This window comes from Plectropomus leopardus, chromosome 8 (genome assembly GCF_008729295.1).
Source record: "Plectropomus leopardus isolate mb chromosome 8, YSFRI_Pleo_2.0, whole genome shotgun sequence".
Lineage (NCBI taxonomy): Eukaryota > Metazoa > Chordata > Actinopteri > Perciformes > Serranidae > Plectropomus > Plectropomus leopardus.
This window is the reverse complement of record NC_056470.1, coordinates 17,522,698-17,547,360: the sequence shown is the minus strand read 5'-3', so window position 1 is coordinate 17,547,360 and position 24,663 is coordinate 17,522,698. Positions and strand designations below refer to the sequence as shown.

General features: G+C 40.1%; 1 protein-coding gene across 1 annotated transcript; it reads left to right on the top strand.

The window, feature by feature from the left end:
- Positions 1 to 18,764: 18,764 nt before the first annotated feature.
- tmem9 (transmembrane protein 9) lies at positions 18,765 to 24,185 on the top strand. The gene is made up of 6 exons (XM_042491735.1): positions 18,765 to 18,872; positions 18,985 to 19,133; positions 20,398 to 20,489; positions 20,607 to 20,715; positions 21,371 to 21,502; positions 22,465 to 24,185. Exons 2-6 carry the CDS (start codon positions 19,041 to 19,043, stop codon positions 22,603 to 22,605), a joined length of 567 nt encoding a protein of 188 aa, XP_042347669.1. The 5' UTR covers positions 18,765 to 18,872; positions 18,985 to 19,040; the 3' UTR covers positions 22,606 to 24,185.
- The last annotated feature ends 478 nt before the right edge of the window (positions 24,186 to 24,663 follow it).

The window sequence follows — 24,663 nt, the reverse complement described above, 5'->3', positions numbered from 1 at the left end:
CTCTCTCTCTCTCTTTACATCACACCAGCATCTTTAGTCTCTATTACAAAACTGTAGTCCACAGCCAACTGTATGGATATTGACGTTTATTGGCAACCTATAGAGAGCTACCATCCACTGCTGATTTCCCCCCTCATTTTTATTTTCATAATAATTATTTCTGAGCCAAAATCAAATATGCACTTCACTGTAAACTACCACAAACGCGGAGCACACTGCACTGACGCCTCCCATCTGTGTCTCGTTAGCCTGACATTCACCTGTTGTTAGAGGCAAACTCTTAGGAAGAAAAATGTTTGACAAAGTGTTGCAAAACGAAGGCAGATGTTTTAATCTTCCGCGCGCCGCTGAAGGGAGGACAGAGGACGGTGACTGAGTAAAAGATGCCTCAGCATGATGTGTGAGGAATGGAGAGGAGACACTAAATGTTCCCCAGACCATTGTCTGTGTGTGTGACTCGCATCCCACAGCTATAAAGCCTCATTAGTGAGACACCCTGCCCCACACATTGAGCTGCTCTTTTTTCTTTACCTAAAAACTCACACACACAATGCCTGCACTCTGGTGCACACACAAGCATGCACACACAGACATGTGCAGGTATACAAAGAGTTTTTGCACCATTAGGCCATGTTTTGTATTCCTGTATCAATTTCTTTGCTGTTGCATTGGCAGTAGGGAAATAATGTGATGCCATGTGAGTAAAAGTTCTGATTTCAGAAACATCTTGGGCAGATTTTTTAGCTCATATCATCATTTCCTTGGAGTCTTGTGTCACCTGTCTGACAGGCACAATCGCAAATCTGCGAGTTTAAAGTTTAATGACCGAAGCATTGGGAGTTAGGGGAATAAGGTCTACATACAGTATTGATGACAGCCTTTTTATCAACCACCACCTCCTCGACCTCTCTCTCCTCAGATATGATGACCACTGTCTGGCCATGTAGGGATCAGCTGACTTGATCCCACTGGACATGGAGAGGCGGATAATCACCAGGTTTTCAGGTGGGTTTCCAAGGATGGGTTGGATTTAGTGGGAAATCGAGGTAGAGTATTTTGGAGAGCGTGTGATGTTTCCATCGGGGGATGTTGGTATAGCTGAGCAACAGCAAGGGGGAGTTAAATGCTGTGTCAGTCCCAGTTTGCAGGGTCAGTCAGTCTGGCCTGCTAGAACACTGCTCAGAGGTCCTAAGCAGCATGGGGCAGATAATCATTGCCAACAGTCAGAGGCAATATGCTCAGGATTGGATTTTTAAAGGCTGTTAAAATATTACTGAGGTGATTAATATTGAAATATGCGCATGTCTTTCAGCTGTCTGTCTCCCGCTCTCCCTATTCTCTTCTTGATTTGCTCCCCTTAGTATTCACACTCACCTGAAATTTCAACATTATGCATTATGTTGATGAAATGTCTCTTCTTTTTCTTTTTTTTCTTTTTTAATTCAGTGCAATTGCTTTATCGTGTCACTTGCTCTGACTTCAGTCTCAACTGTCCCCAACAGAAAAAAACGACCATAGGAGAATCAGTACTGGGCTGTTTGAATAATTAGTTTGTTCAATAATTAATTTCATATATTATAATACACCAAGAATAAATCTCTGTCTTTTGTGCACACGCCTGCATAATTTGAGCTCTAGCTCTTCTCTCTTCTGTTCTTTGTATACAAATAAGAGAGGAGCAGGAACTTATTTATGGCCACATTACTCATTATATATTTCTCTTCTGCTATGGCTGGTTTGTCTGCATCATTTCTTAAAGACACGCTAATTCTTCATTTCAGTCATTCACAGCAACACTGAAATAAGTCTATTTTAAATTTATGAAACGCATGCCACAAAGCAAACCAAATGTTTCTTGCAAGCAGTAATTGGTGGAACAATCGCATTGATATACAGTATGTCACATATCACATAAACTTCTATGTGACATATTGTGTTTTGTTTTGAGATAGTGCTACTGTCACACAGTCCAAACCAGCGCAGAGAGTGTGACCAACACATACTGAGCATCAGCTCTGAGGGATGATGACATATCGTCCCCAAGAGGCGCATAGCTGCCGCAGGGCCGTCACTCCCAGGGGACCACAGCTCACGTCTTCCACAGTTAAAACTGACAGGAATCCAGCTATCAAGCTCCCATTCTTTACTGTGAGAGATTACTCTCTTGTAAATCAATTTAGAGGTCATTAGGAGTATAAAGAGGTGATCTGGGGCCAGTGTAAGACCAGGGAATTTTCGAGAACAGTACAGTTGAGGATAAAACATCCACACTGCTGCATTTACTGTAGATGAAGAGTTTGGTTTAACCCTTCAAAATAAGGCTGCTGTGGGACATGTCAAGGAGCGAAAAGGAAAAGAAATGGAGGCCCTGCATTATAGAAATTATGTCACACTTCTGGCAATATAATTCAAAGATGAATAAGAAGTTATTCAGGCCTGCTAGTCCATGCATCGCGTTGTTCTTCCACTCTAACATGAAATGCATTATTTTCCCCCTGACTTACCTGAATGTGTGTTTACTGTACAGTATATGTAGCTTTGCAAGCAGAATGCACAGGCATGGATGTGTCTACATCCTGGTTCTGTGCTGTTTCATTAGGCTCTAATTATGGGGCCTGATGCAGAGTGACAGTGTGCAGATTGAGTTGCACAGCCACTCTAATTCTCTCTATTAATAACAACCCTCCACACTGCTGTCCTGAACCACATTTATTAATCACAATTTGTCATCTGTCCGATGCTCCACCCTCTCCTTCTCCCCCTCTCCCACCTTCCCTCTCTTTTGCTGTGTTCTCCTCCTCCTTCCCTCCCTCCCTCCCAGCAGGGCCAGTTATCCCTTGCACCTCCCCACCTCCCCCCACCCCCTCACCCCAGCTCCGCTCGCCTTCAGCTCAGAGACATGGTCCAGCATACAGAGGGATGTTCTCACTTTCCTCCCTCCACACATACTCTCTCTGCTGCTTGCTCACTTTAACTGCACTCTGAAAGGAGTCTGATTAATCAAAAGCTCTCCAGCTTTAATTGGCCAAATAACAGTTAACAACTGGGTTTGTATAGAGTGTTTTTCTAACAATCCACTGAAGATTTATTATAATAAATTAGAATGAAACTAACCTCAATTTGCAATTACAGAATAGTTATGCTCTTTGCAGGCCTTGTGGCATGAATAAACCTTGTACAGTGTGATGCATCATATAGCTATGTTAAACAACACACTGAGAAAGCATTCAATAGCCTTTTGGATCTTTTTTTACATGAATCATACCTATCTGTAATTTCTATGTACACAAAATGCTGGCATATAATCAATAAGTGTGCTGGGATATGCACAATGTATTATTGCATTATTGGTGAAAAAATGTTCCCATAATTAAAATCACATTTCTGCTCATGTCTCAGTCAAATGGCCCTTGACCCCACTCAGAAAGATGATTTATGAGTCAGCTAGTCCCCTAGGTCCTGTTCTGCCACTCCAGTTTTTAAGCTGCATTTAGGCTCATTATATTGACACTTTTAGGATTTTCATTTACCCTAAACTGCAGTTTCACTACACAGCAGAACTTTACTTCGAGTTTGTTTCTTCAGGAGTTGAGTCTGATTGTTCAGCCAAATATCTAAAAAGCAAAGCGTCCTCTGCCAGCCATCTCAACCCAGAGTTACCCACCACAACCCAGAGCCCCATCACACAGAACCAGGGTCCCTCTAATGTTTCCTTTGAGCAGAATGGGTGTTTGGGGGAAACAGAGGCGATTTTCATGTGCAAATGTCAGTCAGTCCGCTCCAAGCAATCACAGGCCCGTCTTCTCCTGAGATCGGGGCTTGAGACACAGCCTGAATAATTTAGCAGCTCTGTGCCACGGTGCTTTAGGGTCGCAACCTTCCAAAGTGATGACAGAAAGACGTTGGCTGACTTCCCCTCCCATTCACTCCCATTACCACTTATTTACCGTTCCTGATTCCAGACAGACAAAGCAGAAGGCCACGCTGGGGAGGAAAAATCATCGCTGCTGTATAAACTGCGTCAGAAAGCCGAGCACAACCAAACAATGACATTTTCAGAGCATCCCCAAGTCGGTGGCGATCCCCTCCTGTGCCACGCTGCGAAATAAACACACGCCGCACACATGATCACCCAAGCCAGCAGTCACAGACAAAAGAGATGATGGACACACACGCGGAGAAAAGGTCGAGAAGTGACACACAGCAGGGACAGATGTCAGAGCGAAAACCCTACCGATGTATGAAAGGTGTGGATTAAGACTCAGATAGTGATGGGAAAAAAACATTCAAATCTTCTATTCCAAGGGAGAAGAGATTACAGTGATTTTCAAGGTATGACAAGAGAAAGCACGGAGACGTAGAGGACAGAGTGAAAGAAATTGATCCGTCCTTCACTACAGACACACTCTACATTTCTATCATTCAGGGGGAGACAGACAGCGCTTGGTCTGACAAGGGTGGTCATCACTCGTCTGCAGCGGGGCTTTGACAGCAGCATGACGAGGATGAATGGACTGACCAGCTGTCCCAACTAAGACACATGCTGTTGGAAAGATGATACATTTATCAGCCTCATAATTTCTTTCAGTCATGATCAAGTCCCTCAGTTTCTGCACTTAATAATCTTAATAATCTTCTTTCATGCATATAATTTTTGGCCAGTGTCATGCAATTAAGAATTTGTATTGCTATTGTCACTTCCTGTGATATCTTTTCATCCTGCACAGTCATATCCGCTGACAGTATTGGCATCGATCGATTGTCCTATCTCTATTAAACTGCCCAGGTGGAAATGTAAGATTCAGAGGCACAGAAACAGCATTCGTAGATTTTGAGTGTCTCCACAGTAAAGGAGGATATTATTGGAATGCAAGGAAACAGCAGTGAATTGTGTATTAGTGATGCAGCGGGACGTTCCCATGGAGATGTCAATTGTGATAGCCTCTTAGTCCAGCCAGTGAGATGCAGGATTGCTAAGAAACACTGCAAGGAATGATCAACGTGTCCGGCTTTTACCCTACACCCCTCCTGCTAACCTGTTGTCATGCACTACAGTGATACAGTCGGTCAAGTCAAACCTGGTCTGGTCAAACTGCATTTATGAAGAGTGTCAATGGGCATGTGGTTTGACCTCGTGTTATGGGAATGTGTTACAAGGGCAGGCAGAGGGGAAGGGAGGACACTAGAGATCCCTCTGAATTATTGAGAGTGATTATTTGGTGACTTATGGTTGGTGGCTGTCAGGTATGGCATGATAAATTGTGCCAAGCAAGAATTACACTTTCTCTGCTGTCTATTCATCTACCTTTCTCCGTCTGACCATCCCTTCCCCCCTGTACACTCATCCCTCTACACCCTCTGTCCTTGTACTAGTAATTTCTCAGACTGACTTTTGGGCCATAATGTCCTCAAAAGTCATGTACTGAAGCAGCATGTATGATGACTGTAGTGTTAACTTTAGATTTTGTTGTGCTTTTTTTAGCCATGCCAGCAGCAAGGCTGTTTGGTCCACCACTTTTGTTACCTTGTACAGAGGATGTCATGTGTTTGTGTCTGCATCACTAGTTGTTTGGACCAATCAGCATCCTGTGTGGAGCTGGAAGCAGCTACAGGTATGCTTACGGTGTGTGAAAAGATTCAGAGAGGGGACTGTAGTAGTTAGATTGTTTTTCTTTTAACATTGAGCTCCTAACAGAAACATTTTCGGATGGGTTGTATTGTTTTTCACTGGCTCACAGTAATTATGCTTTATTCTTTAGCTAACTGGCATCATGACGTCTTCTGGTTTCCCGCTTGACTACAACAGACAACTGCCATCTGCTGGTATGGAGAGATCATAGACTGTTAAAGATGGATGACACGCCCCCACTTACGCCCGCTATGCTTACGTGAAGTTAAAATATCCAAGATACGGGCGTTGCCATCTTGCGATGGTGATGTAATTGAGAGCTGGAGTCTGTGCAATAGCAATCATGGATGTACGAATTACATGAAGTCTGGATACAGCCATGAGGGCAGGGCCCCGTGCATTCCTATGAGAGCTGCTCATCGGTGCATGACGCAGAGAAAGCTCTTATTCTGGGTATAAAATCAATGTAAAATACCCAGATCTACTGGCCCATAGAGCTGAAACACACTGTAACACACTGTTAATGCTGTGGTACAGTCACGGTTAGGTTAAGGCAACAAAACTACTTGGCTGAGTAAGATCATATTTTGGATTAAAATAAGTACTTAACATGGGTTATGTTATGCAAGTTACATCAGTGTGCAATTTCCTAACATTAGATGGAATTAGAATGAACTGTGGTCCCCTTGCTGAAGTCCGGTTTTGTTTGACCCATCTGTCCACGATATGTTGACTTTCTCGCTACTTATACTATATCAGTTGCTCTCAGTGTCAAAAATGCCACAAATGGGTTTATGTTGTAGTTAGTTTATGGGCCAGTGATTCTCATAAGCGTGCTAAAGGCTGCTTTGGCATCAATATTACACACTAAAGGGGCATGATAAATTGGCAGCATTTGACACCCTTGGAATGAGAGAGGACTGACATAGTATACATTGTATGTGCTTGACATCAGCATGTTAGCATTGTCATAGTGAGGACCTGTCCACACCAGTAGATAGCTGCTGGCATTGCTATAGTCTAGATTTCTTTTCACTTACAACTGAAGCATTTGGGTGGCAATTTTATCCAGAGCAAAATTCCTTTGCTGCCATAATTACAAAGAAAGCAAGAATCAGGACCAACATGCCCTGACAATACTGTCTAACTTGAAGAGTCAAGATACAGTGGGAATCTGTTAGAAGGGGAAAAGAAAACGAAATAACAGCTAAGAAGTGAGATAAAAGCAGTTATTGGCAGTGAAAAAAAAGGATTCAGTGGGGATATGGAGATGCTTGAAAACACGAGTTTTCAGTAAATGATGGACGATGGGGTGTGGCTCTGCTTTTCAGACCAGAGAGGGAAGGTCATTCCACCTTCTGGGACCCAGCAGGGAGAAGAGTGGTGACCATGTGGAAAAATGAATGGGGAAAGGAGAGTTAAATGACTGGCAATGGACAGTGCGTACAGCCCTGGCCTTGAGGTACAGGAGTGTGGGCTTTAGACCAGCGCCTGGTTTTTAATCTAACTACAAACAGCCTGCGGCAGCCAGGGAATGAACTGCAAGAGGAAGGGGACAAGGGTGATTTGAGAAGGATGAAAATGAGGCAGCAGTATCATTCTGAATGAGTGGGAAGAAGTGTTTTGGAGAGAGTAGGAGGAGCGAGTTACAAGGGAAATAATTAAAGCTTGACCATGGAGTTGGGTTGAGTTCCCAGTCTGATGCAATGCACATTATAGGTGAAGTTCACTGACGAATAGGTAAACTGATGGATGAATAGTGGACAAACAATGCAGGGACCATCTTGACTTTGGCTGAACCTATTAAAGCTGAGAACTCCTCTCTCGATGAATAATAATCTCCCAAGACCATGAATTTTCAGGGTTCTTCAAGACTTTTCATGGCGTGTGTGTTATTCTCTTGCTTCTCCTTGAGTGGCTTTGTTTTCCTTTTTTATTGTGCACATACCAGGAGACCCATTTCCCCATTTCTAATTGACATTCCCTGTTGCATAATGTTTCTAACTGACTGATCAGGTATCAGAGATGGAGTTCTTTGTGTAAATGCAGTTTGAATAATTCATACAGGGCTGTCAGAGAGAGAGAGAGAGAAGGGGCATTTTAGAAATCAGCTCGCTAGGCCCCTGACCATGAATAATTGATCTAAACTGATTAAAATTTGCCGTGATTACCCCTCACCTCCCCAACAGATAAAACGCCACACCTGTGTTTGCTGTCTCTTTACTTATTCTCCTCTTTCTCTCCTTTCTCTCACTCAAACATGTTTCACTTTACCACATACAGTTACACTGTGTGTGGTGGAATGTAAGACACTTCAGTATCACTGCAGTTTCATATCGTTAAAACAGATTTACAGCAACAAGCTGGATTTCCTCTCTTTCATGTGCATTCATAGGCGTGCTCAAGGAGAATTCAGTTAATTAAACACTGTGTTTGTATTCAGAAAACAGTATTGTGCTACTGTTCTCCATGTCCCTGATGAAAAATACAATTACTTTATGCTCTAACTGCTATTCCAAATATTAGACCTTGATTAGCTGCTGTTGTGAAGTGCTGAAAAAAACATTTCTTCTCCGCCTCTCCCCTCAGGCGGTGGATCCTCAGATAGCCGTAGTCTCTTTGTCTCAAACACAACTGTAATTGCAACAGGCACACCGTCTGATATGCTGTAACACCTACAAGATACTGTGCTCCCAGCAGAGCCACCTTGATCAACTTGTCTCCTCTCGCTGCACATCTGCAAATCAGATAACACACATGCACGCAGACACATAGCAGGCTTATTCTGCACTGGGATCGCTTCTCACTTCTCTTAACCTTCAAAGTCCAACTAAAGATGGCACTTTGATCTGTGTTCCAGAGAAGAAAGAAACGTGTGACAGAGAGCGACTTGAAGGAGGAGAGAGGCAGGGAGCGGGAGGAAGTGTGGGAGAGTGACAGCTAATGACAGTAGCTACAAGCTGTGACCTTTAGAGCGATCACACAAGCATGACGAACCAGGCTCAAGGTGACAGAGTAACGGGGTACTCTGAAAGAGGATGTAAGGGACAACAAAGCTTTGTGTGTTTGTGGTTTAGCAGTCATGATGCAGCAGTAGTAATGGAGATTATAGGTACACAGGTGATCAATAACGCTGTCATTTTTATCTCTGAACAATGGTAAACTGTTTGTACATGCAGCTAAAGATGAAATGCTCACTCAGACAGGGCAACTGTGCAGGAGACTAGTATTATTATTTATCTTTTTAACCTTTATTTATCCAGGGAAGTTCATATGCTGTACCTCACATTACTTGTCATACAGGTCGCTAATCACACACAGCTTTTCCTATTTGCCACTGAGCAGCTTGGGTATTGCGTGCCTTGCTAAAGGATACATAGGCAGTAATTGCAGAGCAGGGCTTTTGTCACTTATTTTCACCACATTCATTTTCCACTGTGATCTAAGGATTCCATCGTATAATTTTACAAATCAACAAATTGTAGCTTTAGTTTACAATATTGCTAACCATTTTCTAAAACAAATTTGGATTGATTTTCAACCTGGGCAGCCATTGTTTTCATAAATATCACTGAAAATATCAGTGGGGTGAGGCTTGAGATTTGCATGAGATGGAAAATCCATTGCTGTGGACCATTTGTCACCTTTCTTTTTGTCTGAAGTAGTCTACAGCCTTGCAAGTGGCTCTGTGAGACCGTACTTAGAAACAGCTGTCAACTGGAGAAAGAATATTAGACCACTTAATGCCAGTATTACCGTCCCTCCACTGGCTTCCTGTATGTTTTAGGATTGATTTTTAAGATTTTGATGCCTGTTTTGAAGATTGTATATGGTCTGGTGCCTAATCACCTCACAGAACTCTTATTCCTTTATACCACAGTTAGTGCTCTGAGGTTCACCAATCATATGCTCCTGGATGTTCCCAGAAGTAGACATTAAGATCATGGTGACTGAGCCTTTGCAGTGGCTGCCCCTGAGCTCTGAAACCTCTTAGCTGTCCACATAAAAACTGCTCAGACCAAAAGCATGTTATCTTGATCGACTTCATCCTGCTTTGTGCTCCAATCTGTTCTCTGTTATGTTATGTTTTCTATTGTTCTGTCACAATTTATGTGTCTGTCCAACACTTTGATCAACTGGGGTTGTTTTTAAATGTGCTCTACAAACAAAGTTTGACTTGACTTGACTTGAGACAGCAAAGCTTTAAGCTAAATGTGAGCATAAGCATGATAATATGCTCTCGTGCTGATGCAAGGCAGATGTTGTCCGTAGACTACAGGCTTTATAAAGATGGAAGACGCAGCTCCACCATGGTCCCCACTTAAGTGGCCACTGCCATCCTGCGGTAGTGACATCTTTTGAAGCCTGTCTCTGTCTCCCTGTTTCCCTGTCTCTATTTCCACGGTGATGACAAAAAACATGTCTCAGCCATGTGCATCACTTTTTAGTGACCCCTGAAAACAGTGTCTCTTGTTTTGGGAGCTTTTTGCAGCGTATTCCTCTATTAGCATTGCATTAGCACGTTTTTGTTTTAGCTGCATTTACACCTAGAGTCCACGCTACTCTTGGAACCTCTTCAAACTTAGACCTTTGAAATGCTGTTGACCCTGTAATTGTTTGAAAACCCAATGGCAACCTCTGAGGTAGACAATCGATTTGAAATGTCCAGCATTGATGTAAGCTATGCATTTTGTGGTTGATCGGCTGAAATACTGACGCTGACAAAGAGTAATGAGCAAAGAATTAATACTTTAGCTTCCATCAAGAAGACATCTTAATTGCATTGATGTTTTATTTTTCATCACAGTGCCCTCCCTGGTCATTGGTACTCTCAGGTCCAGTCAGAAAATAGGTGGTCCACACAGGAGACCCATTGATCTACAGGTTTACAAAATGAGGGAGGGGAAAGGAAAGGGAGGTGTACTGGGAGGATGTGTCCAGATCAGGTCCCTAGTGGAGGTTTTCAAGTGGCTGGCCGCTCTGTCTGTCCTGTCAGCCCTGAGCAAACCCCCCATCCTAAAAAGGAAGAAGGAAAAAAACTCCCAGCTAGCATCACACACGGCTGGCCAGGGCCTCACTAGCAGTCCACTTGTCTGCTCTCCCCTCCGCAGAGCCTTCACCAGAGATGGGAGGAATACTAAGAGAGCAGGCATAGATTTTCTGCTGGGGGGTGGAGGAAGAGAGGGGAGGCTGCTGGAGGGTGGTGGGGTTGACTGCCCACATCAAACTCCCCTCCTTTTCTCTCACCCCTCTCCTTTTCTCCTCCTCTCCTTCTCATCTGCCTGGCTCTGGAGGGACCCTCTGTTTGTCAGCCAGGCAGTGGAGCGTCTCCCTCTAACCCCACCTCCTCCTGGTTTTCTGTCTTTTCCCTTTTCTTTCTCAGTTTCTCTCTATCTCTCTCCCTCTAAACCTCCACCTCTCTTGCTCTGCTTCCCTTGTATTTTCACATTCCCTTTCCTCAGGTCTGTTAAACAGCCTCTTCACTCTTTTTTTTAAAGGAGAGCCTCTTAATAAAGTCAGTAAACTCTAGAAACAATGCAAGATGTAGCAGATGTTAAAAAGGGTGGGATGGTTTTGCTCTACTTAGGTGCAAAGTGCCTATGGCTATTATTCATTTTAATTAAATTTGTTAAAAGAAAAAATACACTGAATTACTGATAGCAAGTCGACAAAAGAGATGCAAGTTCTATGCAGCATTTCAATCACTGTAAAATTTTAAATGTAGCTTCACTGCACTATTATGCTGCGCTGCAATGCACTTCAGGTGTGTCCATGTGTAGCCTTGCACTGCACACAAAAGTTGTCAATTAAAAGTGAACTCCGCCGATTTAGCACATCCTCTATTTACAGGTCTTGGGAAGTACTACTCCATAAGGTGAAAAAAAAATGTAGAATGCTTTTTGTTGCTCCAGAGGGTGCTCAGTGAAATCTGATAAATTGCCTTAAGTGATGTCACTTGAGTCCATATTGGTTGGAAAACTAAAAGTTTGAAAATTATTTTTAAAGAAAATGTTGGTGTGGAGTGAGAAAAAAAGTAATTTAACCAGATCCTTAACTCTGCTTGAGTAAAAACACTGGACAAATAGAGGACTGTGAGGATTTTTTAAAATGATTTTTATATGTAATTTGGGTAAAAGAAGAAAACTACTTAATTTTAGCATCTCCTTTTTCAATCTGAATTGATCAACGATTATTTTCGACCTGGCAGACTTCCACTTATACTCTGTCCTCCCATTTTTTACTCTCTTTTCTCTCTGCCTGCCTCTTTACTTCTTTTTCTGCTTCCCTGCCCAGTCAGCTCAAGCTCACTCCACACGTGTGCCAAGATTAGAGGGAGAACGTGGGGCTGTATTGATTTCTGAAACTGTGAGATGACAAGTTTGGTCTCAGATCCCCCTGTTTACATCTGATTCACTGCAAGCTGCAGAGAGAGAAAAAGCCCCAATATTTCCCTTGAAGAAGAAGAAGGTTATCTGTTATTGAGTCATGCTGTGTGTACTCTATAGCATCTTCGTCTTAAGTATTCTGTTCTTTAGGTTTGTGTTTGTGAGAGTGCCCGGGGCTAGTCCGTTGTGGCACACCACTGAGCTGCCAGGTCAGATTGTAGTAAATGCCGAAAGAGAGGAAGGTGAGTCACAGTGGCATTTGGAGGAGGCGGCCCCTGCAGACGAAACCCATCATGCCTGCAGATGTGGCCTGCAGCTGGGCCAGGTGGATCACAAACTGCCACAACAAGGGAATCACTGATAGAGTAAGGGGGAGGCATCGACTACCTCACTGCAACTCATCACCATTTCATTAAGGGAAGGCCCCTTATGCAGCACATACCGACGCCTTCCCCCTCCACAGACAGGGAAAACTATTGGGTGAGGTCCCAGTTGGAAGGATTAGATTTGACAGCGTTTTCGGATCTGTCATCGTTTTGTCAGATAAATCCCTGAATATGTGCGACATTTGACCGCTTAGCTTGTATCCCCTTATTCTTTGAGGCAGCTGACACAGAAAGAAGTGTCACATATGATTTCTATATGGCTCTCTGCTGGTGATTCATACTTAAGAAACATGTTTCTGTTTTGTTTTGTTTGCTGTCTTGATCAGCCAGGTGTGCAGCATTTTTATCCTAAAGGATTCTATGCATCACTGGATGTATAAATCAGTCTCAGCACTGGTGTCACCAGAATGTGGGCATTAATGGCTGACAGCCTATTGACTGGCCTGCCAAGCCTTGTTAAACCGACTGGCAGCTTTTCCGAGACCAAAGCCTACATCGCATCCTTTTATACCCAACAACAAACTTCCTTCCTCCCCGGCAGCTATTTATCTACCTTTCAATTCATGTCACCTTTCATTTCTCGCTATTGTTTTCAGCTGTCTTCTTCCCTGACCCCTGGTCTCTCTTGAAGAATGCATGTGGATTTCTGGCAGCTTGCTGTTTTTTTTCCTCCATACCAACATGCCACAATTCTGTGATTGGCCTATAGCTCTCTTTGAAGCTTCCTTGCATCTCTCTAAACATCTCGAGCAACATCAAAGACCACACATTACAGGGGGCGAGGGTTCAACTGGGAGCCACAGCAATTCAGGCATCATCTCTCCTTTGCCTTTTCCCCTCTTCTTCAGGGGTCTTGTTTCGGCACCGCGCTGCTGAGGAAGAGAAATAGCGAGCAGGGGGGGAAGGGGAGGAGGCAGCTTCTTTCCCTGCGTTTGTGTCCATCATGTGTCATGGCCGCTCTTGGCTTTCATGTTCTGTCTGGCTGAGTCTCCTGCTCCAGCAGTCTGTTTCCTTGCTGAAAATCTGTGTCCCTCAGAGGCAGGAGACGCTCTCTCCTCTGCATCCATTTCAGCTCAGCTCAGCTCAGCTCAGCTCAGCATAGCTGGGCTCTGCTCTCACCTTGCTGACACCAGCTCCTCAGCAGACACCTCCTCCCTGCATGGGCTCAGCTGGCTGACAGGCAGCTGTCCGTACGGATAAAGCAAGAGAGAACACACACTGTACACTGAATCACTGTCACTGCCTACTTCTCTAACACCTTTGCTATTGCCACCTCTTTGATTTAGACTCTTCCCCGGATGCATGTCATGCTACTTTAAAAAAAAAAAAGTGAAGGTTATACAGGTTTTTTTTTTTTTATGTATTTTGTGTTTTTGTTTTTTTTTTTACTTTGCCATACTGTTCAAAGTAAATACAAAATACCCTCATCACCCACTCGTGCTTTTTGCTCATGTAGAATAATTATGCTCGCTACATCTCAAGTGTGGCTAATTGTTGAGCCTAATATAGTGGACTTTGACTCAGACACTTGAGAGGTAGTCCGTGTTTGATTACCACGGGAAGGAAAATTCAGTCGCAGGGGTCCAAAACAAGCCAGCCGCTGATGAAGACAAATGTGCAAACACATGTTGGCAGAATTGCTTTTTGGTTGAGCGTGATCGGCTACGCTCAGGAAGGCGGAACCAGGAGTTGTGATTTATAGTTTTGTGCTGTCCCTGGACCACCACTGTCTGCTGCCTCCCACTACTGTAATTACCATGTGTGTCTATTAGAATAGTCCTGCTGCCCACAATGCATCACCTCAGCCGAGAGGAGAGGAGAGTAGAGGAGAGGAGAGGAGAGTTAACGCTTAGCGGAGATAGTCTTGTTATTCAAACAGTGTTCTCTACAAAGCATGATACAGAGGAAGGGTGGAGGGCAAAAAGACACTGCAGATGATGTGATAAAGGTCAAAAAGAACAATGCTGAAAGGTTTAGGAGAGAATAAGGACAGACGTGAGTATCTACTTTCAGTAGGACATGTATTACTTTATTTGGAAGCTAAAAACAGCATACTATTTTAGCTACACTCTGTATCCACAATCATTCACACTAAAAGCTGTTCAGACTCTTTGTATTCTGAAATGTTGCAGTCCTGCCATTAATGCACTTTAGCTAATAATTTAAACGATTTTGTTCTTATGTGCTTTTTTTTTTATAGCTTTCCCTTTGGATTTCACAACGTATTCAATCTTGTTTTACATTACATGTCCTCCTACATCTTATCTTCATCCCTACAGACCACTCCAAAGTCAGCTTTAACTAAAGTCTACCGGTCTGAATTCAGTGTGCTTTGCCTTGGGCCTTACAGCATCTCCTAGTGGGCAAACTGCCCGCTGTTTGCAGTCCCATGAAAATTAATGCTTTGAATAATGTGATTCAGTCAATAACTTCAGGTACCTTGACAAATAAGAGAACTTGACATCCTCTGAGCTTGTTTATAAGCTGGATTTCTCTGCAGTGTTTCCATTATGGATCATTTTTTTACTTTGCTGTTTTATAGTCAGGTTGTGTGTGCAGCCCACTGCACACAGACTTTGTCAAAACATTTGTATCTGTCTGCATTACAGTTGTGTTTTGCGCTAATACACTGTTTTACATAAGGTTGCTAGATTTCTTTTCTCAAATGAATAATATTTGTTGTGCGCACCTGAAAAGGAAATGAATCACCTTTTTCTTCTTTACGAGAGCTCTGAACCGATAATGAGACCTGGCACTGAGCTCTGGCCACTGTCATTTATGCTGTAATTGGCCTAAGGGTGTAAAGGGCAGCCATGCATCAGAGAAGACAGAGAACTAAGTGGCTTACAATGACAGGACTGAAAGAAGGAAATACAAGGAGAGGGCTCACATAAGTCATAAAGTGATGAGAGCTCAAGAAAGGGTTTATGATAAAACATGCTTTATGGCTGCAAAATGACAGTAATTATCACACCGATTAATGAATGGATGCATCAATGAATAAATGAAAGAACAGCAACCATTATATTTGTAAGGCATTTATTTTTTAGCATTGTGCACAAATAATGTGCTTGTTAAGGTTTTGGGTTTTTTTTCTAAATAACTGATAACTCTAATATGATGCAAAAATGCTTCTCGTATTCATGTTTTTTAGGGACTGTACTTTATTTATCAGTGTATGTATGTTTGTATGTATGAATGTATGTATGTATGTATGTATATATATATATATAGGACCCTCCATGGATCTGATAAATGGTGTGATGCTTTTGGAGACTTTTTTTTATTATTCTGAGGGTATTTTAAATAAGACAAAATACAGTCATTTAAAGTTTGAATGCCCCTTCCCTGAGCCAAATCAAAAGCTTAACTACCTCTCCAGTGCCTAAAATATTATCTGAAGTGCCCCTCTTGTTTTGCACCACCCCCACTCCTCTCATAAATTACAGAGTTCCTTAATGTGCCAGAACCTGTTCCTCAATATAGATGTGACAGTGAAATCCTTCACCTCAGCTTAGCATGAATAGACCATTTGTTCCTTTTACAGAAAACTGCTAAAAAAAAAAAAAGAGCTCCCTGAACATGCCAGTATTGTTTCTCTCATGGTTTACACCAAGTCAAACCTTGTTTTCTGGTATAAATTTTGGAAATACTCTGGTCAAAGATTGCCAGTATTTTTGTTTTACGTGAGTAGCTTCTTTCATTGTCTCCTATCATTCACACTCACTCATTTATGCCCCTGTCTACCCATACATATAACCCAATTTACAAATCAATAACAGTTTTTTACACCTACAAACATCATGTAGAAGTAAATCTGTTTACACTCTTTGAAAACTTGACCCCCCCCCCCCCCCCCCCGGTATTTCAGTATGCAGTAAATAAGTTGCTGGCAGTATTGCGGTTGTTTTAAATGGTTGAATCAAAGGTCACATGCATGATTGAGGTCACACAGAGGATGAGGTTGTGCTGTTCACACTGATATTATTGCTCATTAGAGAAATAACTGTGGTCTCAATTGATCTCTGTGACCACATGCTCAAGTGGTTCAGGTTGAATTTGTGAGCCATTGATTTCTATGACTTATTAAAGGTATGAGTATCTTACTATACAGAGAGATGAGAAAGTGGGATTACCAGGAAATAGGGGTATTGATTGGGTCAAGAAGCTGGGGCTTACATTTCAAATTCCACCAGGAAGAAAGGATTTGACATAAAAAACAGTGTTGACTGAAAGATATGGGAAAATATTCTGATGAGTCACAATTCCCTGGTACTGGGTTGTTTTTATTTTTATCTTTTTTAAACATACAGAATATTAATGTTGTGTTTTAATACATGTGACTGATAATTATACAAAACATAATATGAAAGTTTGTTACCCAAAATACTAAAATAAAAGAATCCCCTGGGGTGTGTTTCTGTGTGTAAAAGAGAGAAAAACAACAACGTTACTTTGGCCTCTTCACATAGGATTACTGTATTGCTGTAGTCCAAAAGAAAAGACAGACATACTTCATAAAATCATGTTTTATTCACAGAATTAAGGCAAATTTGTATCCAGCAAGAGCTATCACAGTCTGTTGCAACACAGAAGTAGCATCATATAACTTTAGAAACTTTTGGCACAATCAATATGGTGCAGGAAAAGGGTAGCTGCAGTATTAAATATGAAAACAGGATTAGAACCTGCCATCCCTCTCAAACTGATTGAAAGATTTAATACAGGGAGGAAGAAATATTAAATAATAACTTGGTCTACATTTTGAAACATTTCCACAGATGTTATGTTGTCTGGGAACATGAAATAGTCTGTCCATCAAAGTTTTTAATAGCTGATGTTTTTTGCATACTTCTAATGCTGATTAATATTATAATTGCAGAAAAAATCACTTTTTTATCACAAACTTTCTAGAGGCCTGCTAATAGTGTACTTACATAATGTGAAAGGCTACAAATTACTAGTTACCCTGTTGAAAATGTAAACAAACTATTATATATATAAAAACTATAAAAGCACTTCATCAAAGTAATGTATGTTATTACATTTGATTACTTTTCTAAAAAAAAAAAAAGTTCATAAACAGGGAAGTACAGCTGAAAAATATCCTTAAATATGCTATTCCAAAAAAAGGCATTCCTGCATGGCGGAAAGATGCAAAGCAACAAAATGAATGTTATATTCTACATATAACTTTTTTACTAAAAACTATAGATTTGGATGTAACCCCTATGTAATCACCAACATTTAGATAAGTAACTGTAATTTAATAGTTTTCCTCAGTATTTGTAACAGATTACAATTACATTTATTTTGTAATTTAATTAAGTGTAACTAGTCACTCCTCATCAATGCCTACTCATGCTGGGTTCTGAGTTAGTTTCACTATTCACCCACCTGATATGCCTCTGTTATAAAAGAGAGAGAGAGAGAGTAATGGTTAAATTTGTTAAATAAAATTTTATTCCACACTCATGGAAACATTAAATTATAAAGATGAACTCTTTTCATAAGTTTGTTTGTCTGATCGTTACCCTCAGGCAACATTGTACCACAATGGAACAGCCCATGGGGATTAATTTGTTAATGAGCTAAAACAAGCTAGTGAGTTATATTTCAATCTTTGATTATTTGTTTACATTTAAATGCCTGCTTTCAGTGTCCTGGTGTGTGTCTTTCCTGACAAACTGAATGTTGCCACCATTGCCACTGTTGTCTTCCAAACTTTTAAATTCTGATTAATCTAATAATAATAGTAATAATAATAGTAATAATAATCATTTTAATTTTAATAATAATTTTCTTCTCTGAAGAGTCATGCTGTAAATGAAAAAAAAATGTGTAAAATATAAGCATACAGTCTGCTCTGCATAGAGGACTCACAAAGTAACACTACAGTTGTGTCATAGTGTCATAGCTGCAAGTTAAATTAAACTAACATTATTAAACTTATCTAGGTTGATTTGTAGAGTTAATAAGAATGATTAACTCTCTTATTACCTTTATCTCCTTATTTATGACTTCTGTTTACTTATTTTTACTCTGCTGTTTATTATTGACTTGCCCTGACTTGTGCTGTATTTATTGTTTAAGGGGAAACATAATTTCATTTTTATTTATGTTTATTTAAGTGCATATTGAAGATGACAAATAAAGGAAATCTAGTTCATAAACTGAAAAACTTGTACCTATAGTTGTGACACAACTAGGAGTAAAAAGTGAAATGTTGATCTTTTAAGGGCAGTGGAGTAACTTAGTGAAAAGTACATGTAGAGAAGGCGTACATGTGTATTTTTGTCTTTGTGTCCAGCAGGTGGCAGCGTCACTACATCTCTTATCTTGTTTTTGCGTGTCATGTGACGACAACCCGGAATCAAAGCCTAAAATTAATTTGGTCGATCTGTCTTCCAAATACAGTCAGTTACATCCTGAATGCACAGAAGAAACAAACACTCCAGCTACTATCAGCACGTAAGTGAACTGTAACAGTAGTTTTGTTGCATAATGTGATTGTTTTTAGCGGCCGTGAAGCCCTTTATTATCGCTGGTAGCTGCCTGCTAACTGCTGCATGTGTTTTGACAGAGAGCTGCTGGTGACTCTGCAGCAGCCGCACTCAAAATCCTGTGGCGTGTGTCAAAATGTCGTCTGGCAGGGAGGGATCCTGGACCTTTGTTGTATCCGCAGTGTTGACCTTGTTTCTGCTGGATGCTGTTGTTTTCGTGCAGGCGAAGGTGAGGCATGCAGCTCCACACATGATCAATAACGTTACCTGCAGAAACTCTCAGTCGTGACATTTATAAACTGACCTATTTCCTCTTTGACAGGAGAGACGATGTTATTTTTGGTTAGTCACTTGACTTATTTTTCTTAAACTATATTCATATATCAAACAGGATGAAAAAAATACCTTTTTAGTTAATCTGTAATGTAAATATTGAATGAGTGGAATATAACTCTTGTCAGTGTGTATTGTTTTTAGCCCTTTGCTACGAAGCAAATCGGCCTGATTTCTTTCAAAAACATGGAAAGAAGGCAGTGTTAGATTTAAGAATATCTAACACAAATTTGACAAGAGATTTATTTATTTTTTTTTACAAGATTTCCTGGAAATTACACAAAAAGAACAGGAAATGACCTGAAAAATTGCTTGGATTTGATAACAATTCTGTAACATAATTTCAAAGAGGTAATCATGATCATAAAAAATAAAAAATTATCTTATCTAAACTATGTTTACATAGTTTAGATGAGATAATTTTTTATTTGTTCCACAATTCACAATGTTACAGCAGCTATGAGGTACAGTATAAGCAGTGAAAGAACGATACAATAGTAAAAACAAAATTACAAATATGAAAATATTCAAATGTTAGATATTAAAAAAAACAAGGTGCCAAGTATGATTAAACATTAACATGAAATAAAATAAAATTATAATGTGCCAATTACATTATTTGATGTTGATAATTGTCTTAGAAAGCTTCTTGTTGGAATCTTTTTTTTATTAATATAACATTTGGTCTAAATAAATGCATTTTTCTCTACATGAATAAACTAAAAGAAAAAATTTTCAGTGTATCCAAACAATATTTTTTTCTGTAGTTTATTAAAAGAGGGTCTATATTCTCAGCAGTGACAGTTTTCTTTGCAGGCAAGGCCAAAACAAATGCATCAGCGTTTCTCTGAGTTTCCTGCGTTTACAGTGAAGTTTTTCCCTGACTAATTACTGTTCAAGGATGTGTATTTGGCTTTGTCAGGTGCTCCTTTAGTCTAATGTCTCTGATATAAAACAGTGTCACCTCAGGATTTTTGTACCTCTCGAGCTGGAAAAACTGGAACCTTGTTTACACAGCAAACTTTGTACAACTCCGCTTTGTTAATAAGGGACAGAAAGAGAAACACTATGAGGGAAACAGAAAAGTGAACTGCAATGTTAAAGTAAGCAGTTGGCTAAGTTTGTTCCCACTATAACTCAGTTTTTCTTGACAATTACAGAACTTTGAGGATGTTCGCTGCAAGTGCATCTGCCCACCATACAGAAACATCACTGGCCACATATATAACAGGAATGTGTCCCAGAAGGATTGGTAGGAGAAACCTTTGATTAAGACTTTCAGTCATAACACACCCTTCTTGTTTTTGCCCTGAAGAGAAATATGATTAAGAATTGCTCATCCATCTTGACACTTTGATGTGTTTAACAGTAACTGCCTCCATGTAGTGGAGCCTATGCCGGTGCCTGGCCATGACGTGGAGGCGTATTGCCTTTTGTGTGAGTGCAAGTACGAGGAACGAAGTAGCAACACCATCAAGGTATCACCAGCTTTCTTTTGGTTTTACTCTGTCTTGTGGCAAAGCACGTCTTTCAGTCTTTAATCTTGAACCTCATGAACCAAAAACATACAGGGGCGGTGTGATAAGATGATGTTGTGCTTTATTAACCCCACAGGAAATTGTTGTGCAGTACAAAGAAGGAAGGAGTGCAAATGTAAAGAGTCCAAATCAAACAAAATATAAATAATAAAGATTATGGTGTGCCACATAATATGAGTCATTTATGATATTATAAAGCCTTTAAGTTTGTCTGCTTAATCTAAAGAAAAATAAATTGTTCAGAGGTTCGGAGCTCTTTTCTGTCAAATAAATAACAGTTACAAGAGCAGTCGCTGCCATTGAAAACTTGGGTCACAGTCTCCCTCCAACAATGCAGTTTAAGTGTGTATTAAACAATAACAATAGTAATAATAAAATCACATAAGAAACTAAAAGAAACCTCTGCAAGTGTGTAATAGTGTCTTTGTTTACAGAGAGCTTCTTCTATTTAGGAAGCCAACTTTCTATCAACATTTTCAGGATGGTATTGTGTACTGATGATGAGCAGTAAGCAGTGTTATCAGGGGTTGATGCCAGTGTGGTCCCTTCAAATTATGTAAGTATTTCTAAATGTTTTTCACGCTGTCTGTCCCAGGTAACCATCATCATTTACCTGTCTGTTGTGGGTGCACTGCTGCTCTACATGCTGTTTCTGCTGCTGGTTGATCCTCTCATTCGCAAACATGATGCCTACACTCAGCCGCTGCACAACGAGGAGGACTCTGAGGTAACCGTGCAGCCTAATAACCCGTGATCAGACACGTACAGGACATGCCTTTATTTCATTTCAGCTGAATGTGAAGTCCTCGGATTTAATTTAGGCAGAAGTTATTAGCACCAGGTGTCCATAGCCAACAACGGTATTTGTAACTGGTATGTAACTAACTGATTTGGCTATTAAAACAACCTGGATGTATATTCTCCTGGGTTTACTGGGAATATCTAAATATGACATTAACAAAAACAGGCCCATTCGGTCATTCTGTTTTTGTACACAGTGTGCATTTAGCAGCTTTATACATCCTCTAAACTGAAAATATTGAGTTAAGTAAGTAAAAAAAAAAAATCAAAAGTCAGCATTAAATCACACAGGATTCTAACCCCAGTCTTCTGATTCAGATTTACTTTATTGAATATTATAAAAATATTAAAAAATATAAAATGAGCAAAATTCTTGGGTCTTGCCCCTATGATTTACAATATAAAGTGCACAGTATGAAGTGCATTATTAAAGTGCTTTAAAGTGCATCATAATTATACTAAAAGCATTATTAGCATAAATAATCTTCTATGAAACAGTAATATAAGTGAGTATCATAAAAACTATACTAAAACCTAAATCAAAAGATTTCATAATCATAATACCAGAATAAAAAAAATGTCAGTTCTTTTTACCACTTCACCTGACTTTCTTGCACCATGCTTTCTTTAATTTGCCACTTTAATTTCAGAGAATACCTGATATTGGCTAGTTTTATCTCTAATCATGACCTTATTGCCATAATCCTAACTGCCTCCGACCTCCATGTGTCGGCATGACGAGTACAAGTCAATCAAAGCTTGCGGTGGGATTTGAATAACTCTTTGTAGGGATGGGTGCAAATAGACCAATAGCTGCAGTGTAATTATTCTCATCTGGGTGCAAATTGACACTCCGTTTAATTTTTTCCTTTGTGTGTGTATGTTCAGGAGATGCGTCCACCGGTGGACAGCGCCCAGGCCAGAGGAAACACGGTGCTGGAGCGGGTTGAGGGAGCACAGCAGCGCTGGAAAAAGCAGGTGCAGGAACAGCGCAAGACAGTTTTTGACCGCCACAAGATGCTTAGTTAAACCCTACAGCTGACCTCAAAGCAGGTTTAGGTAACTCACGTGGGCTCAGCGCTTTTACACTTTTCACCAGCTGCACTCTTATTAACCTCTTTGTCATTGCTGTGCACTGCTGCTCCCTCTGAATAAGCATTTCGTCACTAGGAAAATTTTAAGCACACTGACCCAACAAGCAGGTGTTTTTATTTATTATTATGTAAAACTTTAGGCTAAGTTGCAGTTGTGAAAAAACTGCATGTTTGCGGACCATTAAAGGCTAGAAATCATCTCAGTCATTTCAGCAATTTGCAATGCAACAAATTTTGAATGTCTTGATAAACTAAGAATCCTTTTTTTCTCTGTTAAGCCAGACTGTGAATAGCTTTTAAGCTTCCTTGTGATCTTGTATCTTGTTAGCTCTGTGCTCATTTGGTATAATATTAAGCTGTTTTTCTTGTAGCATAGTTTATGCAGTAACCTCAGAATAGGTAAGCTTTATGTATGTGAATGGGCAAAATTTAGTTATTTGGGTAGAAAGCATACTCTGCCTCTGCTGTTGTCAAGCATTTTACATTTCAGTTTTGCATTAATAGTAATTTATTTATGGTAAAATTATTGTTAGAATTATTATTTATTTGTCCACCATTGCTGTGCATAGTAACCTGGGCATGTTTGGAGTATTTTGCACTAAATGATTGCAAATTTTGGGCTGTGTTATTTTAAAGTGTCTTTATGTAACTCTGAAAAAAGGAAATTGTTGAGTCTCTTTTCCGTCAAATACAAACTCTTTGGATTAATGGTCAGACTGAACCACCAGCTCATTGCATCTGTATTTGACAACCTGAGAATGATACTTAACTGTCTTACTCAATAGTTAAATGCAACATCTGAAAAGCTTCTATGTTTGCTACCTTTAAGATAACCCCAATGTGTGCCTTTTTCTATTTTCTCTCCTTGTGTGGGTGAATGTGTTGCAGCAAATTACAGTGCATATTGTGGCTCTTAAATGCAAGAAATTTAGAGCATGTTAAACATAACAAATGGTGAGTTCTATAAAGGCATTTAAGCTGCTATATTGTTCACCACATTGTTTATTTTGAATTTATTAATCGAACCTGATTGAAAAAAGATTACGGCCACGTATTTTGTCCTGTATTTTGCTGAAGAGTTTGAACATACTTTCCCATGCAAAGAGAGAAATTGGAGAACGGGGCATTAAACAGAGCTTAATCAAATCTCTGCCACTGGAGAATGTCCTAAAATCTAACCTAATCAGTAAAGCTGCTGATAATTCGTTTAAGTGTGGCAGAATCAGGATGCCTCGTGGCTTTGGAGGGCCCTCATGTGCATCATCATGTGTCAGTAAATTCTCCCTTGCATCCTTCTACTGAACACATTACCTCATGCACAATGTAAAATTATGTTTATTGTCAATCATGGTTTTTTTTTTATATAATTGAAGTGTTTTTGATTGATTTTTAGGTATTGTCTCATATCACAGGAATTAGTCTTTTTTTTTTTATCTCCAGCCTAACTGGAGTTTTTCACTGCTTGTGTATTCATTCGGCTTGATGTGAAATAAAAAAAACCCTATTCTTAAAATATATAAAATACAATTTTTTCAATTCATTCATTCAGATGTTTCAGAATGTTTGTTTAGTTGTTGCAGAAGTCAGTTATTGTTGTTTAACAATAGGGGGCGACAGAGTACACAATACGTGCACTCTTGGTTTACACTTTACTCATGAACTCTACTGAAACACTTTTATTATCAAATGAATCCTCATGTTTGGTGTGGTGTTCAGCATGGGGGAAGTCTTTCAGCAGTTTCATCTCTTTTATATGGAACATTATGCTGCCAGTTTTTAAAGTCGTAAGATGTTGTATCCTACATAAGTATTTTATTCCTAAAATCACATGAAGCACTATCCAAACTAATCCCTAATCTTTAGGGCTGGATGATAGCTTAAAGGTATGCAATCCAACATTGTTGGTCACTGTGTGTAAACAGCTAATCAATGAGTGTGAAATCTAAAGCTAATCACAGATTTACTCTTGACTAGTGTTTCACCTCGCTTTATT

Coding starts and splice junctions, on each gene's coding strand:
- tmem9 (XM_042491735.1), top strand. CDS start 19,041: ATGTCGTCTGGCAGGGAGGGATCCTGGACCTTTGTTGTATCCGCAGTG. Junction 20,716..21,370: donor GAAGTAGCAACACCATCAAG/GTATCACCAGCT, acceptor TGTCTGTCCCAG/GTAACCATCATCATTTACCT. Junction 21,503..22,464: donor ACAACGAGGAGGACTCTGAG/GTAACCGTGCAG, acceptor GTGTATGTTCAG/GAGATGCGTCCACCGGTGGA.